The sequence below is a fragment of the Haemorhous mexicanus genome, chromosome 24, assembly GCF_027477595.1.
Source record: "Haemorhous mexicanus isolate bHaeMex1 chromosome 24, bHaeMex1.pri, whole genome shotgun sequence".
Classification (NCBI taxonomy): Eukaryota; Metazoa; Chordata; class Aves; order Passeriformes; family Fringillidae; genus Haemorhous; species Haemorhous mexicanus.
The window spans coordinates 4021240-4033653 of record NC_082364.1 but is presented as its reverse complement, the minus strand read 5'-3'; the positions used below and the strand labels follow the sequence as shown (position 1 = coordinate 4033653).

The 12414-nt window shown below is 44.1% G+C and overlaps 1 protein-coding gene across 11 annotated transcripts in view; it reads left to right on the top strand.

Annotated features, from left to right (window-relative positions):
- GRAMD1B (GRAM domain containing 1B) overlaps positions 1-12414 on the top strand; it is a 123354-nt gene that overhangs the window by 99437 nt on the left and 11503 nt on the right. For all 11 annotated transcript variants that reach the window (XM_059867285.1, XM_059867287.1, XM_059867286.1 and 8 more), the window contains 9 exons: positions 2850-2965; positions 4279-4435; positions 5244-5433; positions 6489-6632; positions 7812-7930; positions 9743-9885; positions 10904-11007; positions 11909-12112; positions 12259-12349. In XM_059867285.1, coding sequence (XP_059723268.1) covers positions 2850-2965; positions 4279-4435; positions 5244-5433; positions 6489-6632; positions 7812-7930; positions 9743-9885; positions 10904-11007; positions 11909-12112; positions 12259-12349 — 1268 coding nt within the window. The remainder of the gene's footprint in view (positions 1-2849; positions 2966-4278; positions 4436-5243; positions 5434-6488; positions 6633-7811; positions 7931-9742; positions 9886-10903; positions 11008-11908; positions 12113-12258; positions 12350-12414) is intronic.

The following is a 12414-nucleotide window of genomic DNA, read 5'->3' as shown; positions in this document are numbered from 1 at the left end:
GTGAGAGCAGTTTGTCCTTTCCACACAGGACAGAAAATGAGTGTTCAGAGCATCCCAGCCCAGGTGAGAGCAGTTTGTCCTGTCCATAGAGAACAGAAAATGAGTGTTCAGGGCATCCCAGCCCAGGTGAGAGCAGTTTGTCCTGTCCTTAGGGGACAGAAAATGAGTGTTCAGGGCATCCCAGCCCAGGTGAGAGCAGTTTGTCCTGTCCAGGGGGGACAGAAAATGAGTGTTCAGGGCATCCCAGCCCAGGTGAGAGCAGTTTGTCCTGTCCTTAGAGGACAGAAAATGAGTGTTCAGGGCATCCCAACCCAGGTGAGAGCAGTTTGTCCTGTCCATAGAGAACAGAAAATGAGTGTTCAGGGCATCCCAGCCCAGGTGAGAGCAGTTTGTCCTGTCCTTAGAGAACAGAAAATGAGTGTTCAGAGCATCCCAAACCCAGGTGAGAGCAGTTTGTCCTGTCCATAGGGAACAGAAAATGAGTGTTCAGGGCATCCTAACCCAGGTGAGAGCAGTTTGTCCTGTCCTTAGAGAACAGAAAATGAGTGTTCAGAGCATCCCAAACCCAGGTGAGAGCAGTTTGTCCTGTCCATAGGGAACAGAAAATGAGTGTTCAGGGCATCCTAACCCAGGTGAGAGCAGTTTGTCCTGTCCTTAGAGGACAGAAAATGAGTGTTCAGGGCATCCCAGCCCAGGTGAGAGCAGTTTGTCCTGTCCACACAGGACAGAAAATGAGTGTTCAGAGCATCCCAACCCAGGTGAGAGCAGTTTGTCCTGTCCTTAGGGAACAGAAAATGAGTGTTCAGGGCATCCTAAACTGAAGTGAGAGCAGTTTGTCCTGTCCAGGGGGGACAGAAAATGAGTGTTCAGGGCATCCCAACCCAGGTGAGAGCAGTTGTGGGTGCAGGCTGCACTGGGTGAGGCCTCAGTGGGTTGAATTTTAAAACAAATCTGCTCCTGCTGTGCCAGGGACCCTGTAAATCCTGGGTTTTTTTGAGTATCTGTTCCACAGTGTGGAGGGGATTTCTGGCCCTGATGTTACAGTGCTCCCAAGCATTCTGGGGTGTCCTGGCTGGAATTCAGACCCTGCTGGAGGAATGAGGCCCCAGGAATACCCTGTCCCCAAACCTGGGGTAGGATTTAGGAGCAGAAAGGATCACCTTGCCTGTGCTTGGAACCTGAGCAGCCTTTTGGAGCTCCAGATGAAATTCAGTGCCCTTGCTCTCGAGGTCAAGGCAAAAAGGAGCAGAGGCAGGGGCTGATAAACACAGGAAGCACTTCCAGAGCTCTTTTTTCCAAATGTGGGATCTGTAGCTGGCAGGAAAAGGGGAGAAAGAGCTGAGTCCACTGTTCCTGATAAGACAGGGATGGGAGCTCATGTGTGTGGGAAGGAGCAGAGCTCCTCATTAGGGGATTATTTTTTCCCCCCATGCTTTTGGTTGCTGCTGTGAGGAGCTAGATTAAAAAATTCCTGCCTTATCCCAGTTACTGTGGGAGAAAATTCCAGCCAGCAACTCAGAGAAAGTTCCCTGGGTTTGTTTCCCCTCATTACCAAGGAATCTTTGTTGTTGGTCATAAGTTTCTTTCCCCTTTCATCCCTGTACCACATCTTTAAATCTCAAGTTTTCCTGCTCCATTTTTCAGAGCCTCATGTCACAGTCGTGTGCTGATCACTGACCTGCAGCCCTAAAATCTGGGCTTTTTTCAGTGGTCTGGATCATTAATTTCTTCTTTTTTCCTTTTTTTTTTACTTTTCACAGGGGTGTCTGGTGACACAAACTCCTTTTGATTCCAAACTGCAGCAGGAAATGTTTTTCTTCATTGCTTTAGATAATTTTAATTTCTTAATTTTTAAATTTTTTTAATTTTTAAATTTTTTTCTAGATTGTTTTAGATAATTTTCCCTGCAACTGGGATTCTTCTAATTTAAAAAAAGGGGGGGAAAAGCCTCAGAAAGTCTTGGGGTTTGATGGAGCAGCAGACATTGAATGGAGGCACAGCAGAAGAGGTGGGAAAAGTGGAGGGAAATGCAGGTTTGGAGCTTCCTTTAGGACATTCCAGCCCTGTTATTGGGAAATCTCATCCACATTTTAATAATAATATAATAAAACATTGAATATTGCATATATTACATATATATTACACAGATACACATATATATAATTACATATTTATTATTGCATAGTATATATATAAGATTATATATTGTAGATATTGTGTATAAAAGATATTCTATATATATTTGAATATTACATATAATATGTAAAATTATCTATAATATTATATAACTGCATATTTCATAAGAATATGGTTTATTATATTTATAAAAATCATAATGATATATATTTATATAACATATTAACATATTATTTTTAAAGTAATGTTTGAATATAAATAAATAATATTTAAAATAACTACTGTAATATATGAAAAGCATATGTTTATAAATATATAAATATATAAATACGATTGTTATTATATTTCTATTTTGCATATTTATATATAAATATAGAAATAATATATAATTATACAAATATATAAATATATATAAAATATATAAATATTAAATATAACTATAGATATACGTGAAATTCAGTTATAAATATAAATATCTATAAATTAAATATATGAGTATATATAGAAATGAAGTAATAAAAAATTGAATAATAATAAACTCCATGAACTGGAATTTCCCAGAGCTGAGCCCGCAGGAAGGCTCTCACCTCAAGGATCAGAATCTCTCCCTTCTTTCAGGGCAAGGAATGTCCTCCTGGCAAAGCCAGTTCCAGTAATTTCAGTGTGTTTTGGCCCTCCTGGCTGCCATGGTGACGTTTGTGTCCCTGTCACAGCCCCTGTGCCCCAAGGAGCTCTGGCACTTTGTCCACCAGTGCTACGGCAACGAGCTGGGGCTGACCAGCGACGACGAGGACTACGTGCCTCCTGATGATGACTTCAACACCATGGGGTGAGAGGGGAGTGCTGAGCTCTGGGGGAGCAGGGGGGGAGCAGGGGGGGCTGCCTGCCCCAGATGCTGCCACACATCTGGGATGTGTGATGTCTGCAGAGCTGGAGGTGGAGGGTTCCGCATGGAAGCTGGTGATGCCCTGGGGAGGCTGGCCTGGAACAGAGTTACAGAATAAAGCAGGGATTTATTGAAAGGATCTCCTCCATCGATGCACCTTGGGCAGCACCAGAGCCCCGCCAGGGCTACACCCAAGATGGACCAAAATGGTCCCAAAATGAACCCAGGATGAACCAAAATGGTCCCAAATTCAACCCAAGATGAACCAAAATGGTCCCAAAATCAACCCAAAATGAACCAAAATGGTCCCATAACGAACTCAAGATGAACCAAAATGATCCCAAAATGATCCCAAAATGGTCCCAAGATGAACCAAAATGGTCCCAAGATGAGCCAAAATGGTCCCAAAATGAACCTAAGATGAACCAAAATGATCCCAAAATGAACCCAAGCTGAACCAAAATGGACACACAATGAACCCAAGGTGAGCCAAAATGGTCCCAAAATGAACCCAAGGTGAACCAAAATGGTCCCAAAATGAACCCAAGATGAACCAAAATGGCCCCAAAATGAACCCAGGATGAACCAAAATGGTCCCAAAATGAACCCAGGATGAACCAAAATGTTCCCAAAATGAACCCAGGATGAACCAAAATGGCCCCAAACTGCACGAGCGCTCCCGGGGTCTCTCCCTGGGATCAGCTCTGCTCCATTTGCACCTTGCAGTTCATTGTCCCATCCCAGCTTTAGCCCAGCCAGTCCCACCCTTGTTTTTCTCTCTCCAGCCCACGGGGTTTGTGCTCCTGGGCTGAGATTTGGATCATTTGTCCTTGGTGCCCAGCTGGAGCAGGAATTGTTTTGTCTCCCTGCTCTGTGCACAGAGCTCACCATGCCCTGATGTGAAGCTCAGAACTGCACACTAAAGCAGCACAGAATGGGAAAAATAGAAAAGCCAAAACTCAAGGCACCACTGGGAGGGACTGCAGTGCCTGCTGAGCCAGCTGAGCAATCCCAGAAATGCCAAAGCACCCCGGCCACAAGGCCAGGCAGTGTTGCATGGCCAGAAAATGCTGATGCTTGCCAATCCCTGTATAAACACCCAAAGAAATGGGGCTTGCTCTCCCCTGCACTGAGCCATTCCTGCTTCTGGACAGCCTGGAGACTTCATAGAAACATTCTCACTTGCTCTGTGTGTGCAGCTGTAGCTGTTGTGAGAGGGGTAACCATAAAAACCTGTGTTCTCTGTGGCGTCCCAGCTACTGCGAGGAAATCCCCGTGGAGGAGAATGAAGTCAACGACAGCTCCTCCAAGAGCAGCATGGAGGCCAAGCCAGAAGCCAGCCCTCAGCTGCCAAAGAAATCTGTCACTGCCAGCACCCTGACCTCCACAGGCAGCAGTGAAGCCCCAGCCTCGGTGAGTTTTTCCCCTTCCCTGGCAGCAGGAATTTGTTTTCCCTGAAGCTCAGCACCCTGTGGGTCACATGAGGTTTGTTCATCCTCCAGCTCCTGATTTCAGTCCTTGGTCAGTGATTTTGTCACTGGGACTCTCAGCAGCAAGAGCATTTTTCTTTCTGTGCTTCTGGATGAAAAGTTTTGGGCACATTAAATAATTTTTCCTTTCTATACTTCTGGATGAAAAGTTTTGGACAAATTAAATAATAATAATAATAAACTCCATAAAATGGAATTTCCCAGAGCTGAGCCCACAGGAAGGCTCTCACCTCAAGGATCAGAATCTCTTCCTTCTTTCAGGGCAAGGAATGTCCTCCTGGCAATGCCAGTTCCAGTAATTTCAGTGTGTTTTGGCCCTCCTGGCTGACATTGGTGACATTGAACATAAAAGGTTTATAATTTCTTCCCTGCCTTCAGTTGTTCCCTGGCAAACAGGGTGTACCCTCCTGGGTTTATGGCAGAGCAGACCTTGTTTAGATGTTACCTCAGGTTCTTTTAGCTTCTTCAGGAGCAAAACCAGTACTGGACAATATTGGACAGTATTGTGCTTGTCTGAACAAAAATCCTGGTGGTGCTCAAAGCTTGAACACCGATTTTTTCAGAGGAGGTTTTACAAACACTGTAGGGCAGCTGTCCTCCTCTCTCTGTTTCATTTCCAGATATGCCAAGGCCAAATATTCAGAGAGTGGCTCACAGATGTGAGGTTTTTTGAAGTAAAGCCCATGTGCAGGTGCTGATCTTGCCCTTGTTGTGCCCTGTCCTTGCTGCAGTTCGATGGCGTGCTCCCAGAGGAGGAGGAGGCAGTGGCAGAGAGTCCTGTGGAGAAGGACCTTGGCATTGCCAACATCATGGGAGAGAAGATCGACATCATTGGCCCTGTGAACTCCCCCTCCCTGGACTTCAATGACAACGAGGACATTCCCACAGAGCTCAGTGACTCCTCAGACACCCACGATGAAGGTGGGTGGGGAAAGGCCACTCCACCAGGGCTCCTTCCAGCCCTATCCCATCCCTCCTGGGAGGGAATGGAGTGGGGACTAATGAAATCCTTTCCTGGACCCTGAAGATGCAAAGAATTCCCATTGAGGGCAGCAGAAAGTGAATGTGTTTGCATTTTAGGATGAGCCTAAAAATTTTTGGGTGTCCCTAAAATAAGCAGTGTAATTAATTATCCCTTCTGATGTCCCTTCTTGCCCTGGGACCAGTGCAGGAAAAGGGTTGTGTTGCCTTGTGCAGGCTGAGCTAGAGCAGAGGCTGGGCAGAGTTACAGAATAAAGCAGGGATTTATTAAAAGACCTCCATGGATGCACCTTGGGCAGCACAAGAGCCCAGCCAGGGCTGCACCCAGGATGAACCAAAATGGTCCCAAAATGAACCCAAGATGAACCAAAATGGCCCCAAAATGAACCCAGGATGAGCCAAAATGGTCCCAAAATGAACCCAGGATGGACCAAAATGGCCCCAAAATGAACCCAGGATGGACCAAAATGGCCCCAAAATGAACCCAAGATGACCCAAAATGGCCCCAAAATGAACCCAAGATGAACCAAAATGGCCCCAAAATGAACCCAAGGTGACCCAAAATGGCCCCAAAATGGCCCCAAAATGCACGAGCGCTCCCGGGGTCTCTCCCTGGGATCAGCTCTGCTCCATTTGCCCCTTGCAGTTCATTGTCCCATCCCAGCTTTAGCCCAGCCAGTCCCACCCTTGTTTTTCTCTCTCCAGCCCACGGGGTTTGTGCTCCTGGGCTGAGATTTGGATCATTTGTCCTTGGTGCCCAGCTGGAGCAGGAATTGTTTTGTCTCCCTGCTCTGTGCACAGAGCTCCCCATGCCCTGATGTGAACCCAGACCCTCACACTAAAGCAGCACAGAATCTGAAAAACAGAAAAGCCAAACCTGAGGCATCAGTTGAAGTCCCTCCTTTAGGTTCCTTCTGCAGTGCCGAGCTCCTGGTGCTCACTTTCCATCACCCTGGAGGGTCATGGCTGCACCTTGAGGCTCTCTTTGCCCACAGGGGAAGTCCAAGCCTTTTACGAGGACCTGAACGGCCGCCAGTACGTGAACGAGGTGTTCAACTTCAGCGTGGACAAGCTCTACGACCTGCTCTTCACTGACTCCCAGTTCCAGAGGGACTTCATGGAGCAGCGCCGCTTCTCTGGTGAGCTGCAGGGCTGCTGGACCTGCCAAGGGGCTGCAGGGGAAGGGCTCTGCCTTGGAGCTGCAGTTTTGTCTGCTTGGGTGACATTCTGAGCAGATTTTGTCCAGTTGGCCATGCTGTCCCATGCTGGTGGTGACCAAGAGCAGGCAGGACCTATGTGCACATCTGGTTACATTTCTAACAGCTGGAACAGCTTTTTTTATGGAAAAAACCTGATTTTCTTATTTTTTTTATCATCACCTCTGCCTTGGAGCTGCAATTTTGTCTGCTTGGGTGACATTCTGAGCAGATTTTGTCCAGTTGGCCACGCTGTCCCATGCTGGTGGTGACCAAGAGCAGGCAGGACCTGTGTGCCCATCTGGTTACATTTTTAACAGCTGGAACAGCTTTTTTTATGGAAAAAACCTGATTTTCTTATTTTTTATCATCACCTCTGCCTTGGAGCTACAGTTTTGTCTGCTTGGGTGACATTCTGAGCAGATTTTGTCCAGTTGGCCACGCTGTCCCATGTTGGTGGTGACCAAGAGCAGGCAAGACCTGTGTGCCCATCTGGTTACATTTCTAACAGCTGGAAAAGCTTTTTTATGGGAAAAAAAGGCTTTTCATGTTTTTTTTATCATCACCTCTGCCTTGGAGCTGCAATTTTGTCTGCTTAGGTGACATTCTGAGCAGATTTTGTCCAGTTGGCCACGCTGTCCCATGCTGGTGGTGACCAAGAGCAGGCAGGACCTATGTGCCCATCTGGTTACATTTTTAACAGCTGGAACAGCTTTTTTTATGGAAAAAACCTGATTTTCTTATTTTTTATCATCACCTAAGGCCTGATCTTCTGTTCAAGGCTTAACAGTGTGAGGGAAAAGCTCTTCTAGCTCCACACCTGACACGGACAGAGCTGCAGAGAGAATCCCTTGGCAGGTCACAGGTCCCTGTAACTGTAGGTTTGCTGAAGGAGATAAATCCCAGCTTCTCTCCCTTTCCCTGCACTTGGAAGAGGGGAAAACACTCACATTTAGCACAGGAGCCCTTTGTTTCACACTCAGCTGAGCCCTAGAGCAGCCAGGCTCCCCAGGGGAAGGAAATCCCATCCCCAGCTTGGTGATATGGCTGTGCCCTTCCCCAGGGCACTGACCTGAGATCCCTCCCCAGCCACTTGACTGGAATGTGGTTTTGTCCTCTCAGATATCATCTTTCACCCCTGGAAGAAGGAGGAAAACGGCAATCAGACCCGAGTGATCCTGTACACCATCACCCTCACCAACCCTCTGGCCCCCAAAACTGCCACAGTCACCGAGACCCAGGTGAGTGACAGAGAGCAGAGCTGCCCTGCAGGTCACTGCCAGATCTTCTGCAAAAATCCCTTTGCCCAGGACTGCTTCTCCTGGGAAGCTGGGAAGTCTCAGAGAAAAAGGAAAACAAGAATGATCTCATTTTGCTGCTCCTGTGTTTGGCTCCTTTGGAATGTGGTTGGGGATTGTTTTCCGCAGGTGATTGTTTCACTGTGTCACGGGAATTGCTTTGACTCATTGGCCAGTCAGGGTCAGGCTGTGTTGGGACTCTGGAAGCAGTCAGGAGTTTTTCATTATTGTCTTGTTAAACCTTCTGTCTGTATCCTTTCTCTATTCTTAGTATAGTTTTAGTATATTTAAGTCTTTAATATAATACAGTATCTTAATATAATACAGTATCTTAAAATAAGAAGTTAGCCTTCTTTAATATAATATAGTATCTTTAAATTATTATTTAATATAGTATCTTAAAATAATAAATTAGCCTTTTTAAATATAATATAGTATCTTAAAATAATTCTTTAATATAATCTAGTATCCTAAAATAATAAATTAGCTTTTTAAAATATAATATAGTATCTTAAAATAATTCTTTAATATAATAGAGTATCTTAAAATAAGAAATTAGCCTTTTAAAATATAATATAGTATCTTAAAACAATTCTTTAATATAATATAGTATCTTAAAATAAGAAATTAGCCTTTTTAAATAAAACATAGTACTTTAAAATTATTCTTTAATATAATATAGTATCTTAAAATAATAAATTAGCCTTTTTAAATACAATATAGTATCTTAAAATTATTCTTTAATATAACATAGTATCTTAAAATAAGAAATTAGCCTTTTAAAATATAATATAGTATCTTAAAATAATAAATTAGCTTTTTAAAATATAATATAGTATCTTAAAATTATTCTTTAATATAGTATCTTAAAATAAGAAATTAGCCTTTTTAAATATAACATAGTATCTTAAAATAATTATTTAATATAATATAGTATCTTAAAATAAGAAATTAGCCTTTTAAAATATAATATAGTATCTTAAAATAATTCTTTAATATAATCTAGTATCCTAAAATAATAAATTAGCTTTCTAAATATAATATAGTATCTTAAAATAATTCTTTAATATAATATAGTATCCTAAAATAAGAAATTAGCCTTTTTAAATATAATATAGTATCTTAAAATAAGAAATTAGCCTTTTAAAATATAATATAGTATCTTAAAATAATTCTTTAATGTAATATAGTATCCTAAAATAAGAAATTAGCCTTTTTAAATATAACATAGTATCTTAAAATAATTCTTTAATATAATAGAGTATCTTAAAATAAGAAATTAGCCTTTTAAAATATAATATAGTATCTTAAAACAATTCTTTAATATAATATAGTATCTTAAATTAATAAATTAGCTTTTTAAAATATAATATAGTATCTTAAAATTATTCTTTAATATAGTATCTTAAAATGAGAAATTAGCCTTTTTAAATATAATATAGTATCTTAAAATAATTCTTTAATATAATATAGTATCTTAAAATAACAAATTAGCCTTTTAAAATATAATATAGTATCTTAAAATAAGAAATTAGCCTTTTAAAATATAATATGGTATCTTAAAATAATTCTTTAATATAATATAGTATCTTAAAATAACAAATTAGCCTTTTTAAATATAATTTAGTATCTTAAAGTAATTCTTTAATATAATAAGTATCTTAAAAGAAGAACCGAGCCTTCTGAGAGCGCGGGTCAGGCTCTCGGTTCCTGCGCGGTGCCGGCGCAGCGAGTTCCGTGCTGTTTTTCCTGCAGACCATGTACAAGGCCAGCCAGGAGAGCGAGTGCTATGTCATAGATGCAGAGGTGCTGACCCACGACGTGCCCTACCACGACTATTTCTACACCATTAACCGCTACACGCTGACTCGCGTTGCCAGAAACAAGAGCAGACTCAGGTACCTCTCCTGGGAGGGACTGATGAGCAAAAAGCTCCTCTGGGAGGGGGTTTGGGGGTGTTAGCAGGGGTTGAGGGCGTTATTTCTTGGTTTATTTCTTTTTTTTAATTTTATTTTGTAATGCTGTCCTTCCCAGCCAGCATTAAACACCTGTGGTTTGTCTGTGCTCCCTTCTCTCCTTTCCCCTGGGGTTTGCCCTTGTTTTAGCCAGCATGTTTTACCTGTCCTGGGAGTCCTAAAGGCAGGTCTGGGACCTGTCTGGGACAGTGACAGTCAGGACAGAGGCAGCTGTGCAAGGACAGAGGAGTCAATACCTACCAGAGAAGAAATCCAACAAGTGTTTGTTTATTTATTTTTTACATCAGGGACGCAGTTTACAGGTTTTTAATGACACATAGAAGCTTGGGTAATTTAAACCATGTGATTTAATTGCTGACACAGCAGCTGCTGTGAGGGACAATGTGCAGAGCTCTCTGGGAGTCCCTGGGCTCAGTGTCTGTGAGGATCCTGTCACTTCTTCCTTCTCCTGGTGCTGGGACATTCCTGTCACCAAGAGTAGGGCAGGGTTTTCACCTGCTGGGTTGGTGTCAGTGCAGAGCAGTTACAGCTGCATCAGGGGGAGGATTTGCAGATTTTCCTTGCCTCTCTCTTGGATGCAGGGGTTTGCAGAGCCTGTTAGCACTGCAGACTGTGATAAGCACAGGGTCTGTGATAAGCACAGGATGAACTTCTGGGACTAAACAGAGGAACTGGGTGCTGGGCAAAGCTCTGTCCGTGTGACTTCAGTACTGACAATCCAAATGTCTGCCAAATGGCCCTGGAGTGCTCCTGGGAGAGGCTCTTCCTGCCTTTGGAAGGATTTTTCCAGCAGTGCTTCTCCTCTGGAAACATGGAGGGCTGAGAGCATTCCAGAAATAACAGTGTACATGATTATTTCCTGGATTTACACCGACAAATTGTGAATTGACATCACCCCCAGGCAGCAGCAGGGCAATGAGTGAGCTTTTCCTCCTCACAGGGTTTCCACAGAATTACGCTACAGGAAGCAGCCTTGGGGGCTGGTGAAATCCTTCATTGAGAAGAATTTTTGGAGCGGCCTGGAAGATTATTTCCGTCACTTGGGTAAGAGTGGCAGTGACAGTGGCACTCGTGGTTCCCTGGGAGTGGGCAGCCTGAGCCAGCCTTGGGGTGGCTTACAATTTATTACCACAGCTGGAATAAATGACTGCTGGGATTAATCAGGGCAGCAAATCCTGCTCCCTGCTCCTGTCAGGCAGTTTGGGGTCAAATTTTGGTAAAAGGTGTGAGGAATGTGGAGCACAGATCCCTCAGACCCTGCCAGCTTCTTTGGCCCAGCTGATGTCTTTTTTGGGGCTACTTAAAACGGTGGCCAGGCAAAATTAAGACACTAAAAAGCAGATCTATTTGTTGAAGGGCCTTCAGGGACATTTAGGGCAGACAAAACCCACCCAAAAATGGAGAATTGGTCATGGGTTTCACACTTTTATAACTTTGGTCCATTTGCATTTTGGGGGTGAATCTGCCAATTCCAGCTCCAGCTAATGAAGGCATTGACCCCAAGTTTGCTGCCCCAACTCCCTTTTGTTCCCATCTCTGGGGCCTGAGGCAGTGAGGGGTCCTTGAGTGCCAGGCCTGGAGAGGAATTGTTGTGTCTGCCCAAATGGGACAGCAGCAGCTCCCACTGTGTGTGGGGTTTGGAGTTCTGCACTAAAGACCTGCAGGTTACAAACAGATGGAAAATAGAAAAGTTTTAGTTCTACACTGAAGAACTGCAGGTTACAAATAGATGGAAAATAGAGAAGCTGAAATCCTGGAGAGGAATTGTTGTGTCTGCCCCAAATGGGGAAGCAGCAGCTCCCACTGTGTGTGGGGTTTGGAGTTCTGCACTAAAGAACTGCAGGTTACAAATATGTGAAAATTCTAAAAGCTGAAATCCTAAGGCATCACAGCAGAGGGGTTAAACCTTTCTGTCTCTACCAAATGCTCCCCCTCGGTGCTGCAGAGAGCGAGCTGACCAAAACAGAGAGCACGTACCTGGCTGAGGTGCACAGACAATCCCCCAAAGAGAAGGTGAGCAAGCAATCCACGGTGCGGCGGCGGAAGCGCGCCCACGCCCACCTGAGGGTGCCACACCTGGAGGAGGTGCTCAGCCCCGTGACCACCCCCACGGATGAGGAGGTTGCCCATCGCATCAAGCACGTGGCAGGTGAGCAGCTGCACAGCCTCGGGGACGGGGACAAGCAGGGGTTTGGTCACAGAGGGATGGGGTTGTTGGGGTGAGGTGGAGGGTGGGTAGAGGATCAGGGAGTGCCCTTCCCTGTTTCCCATCCCAAATGCATCCCATCTGCCCAGGTTCCACCCAGACACGGCACATCCCTGAGGAGAGCCCCAGTGGCTTCCACCTGCAGAGTGTCTCCAAGCTGCTCCTTGTCATCAGCTTTGTGTAAGTGATGATTTTTTTCTGCTCTCCTTCCCAGCCAGCACTAAACACCTTTGGTTCATCTGTGC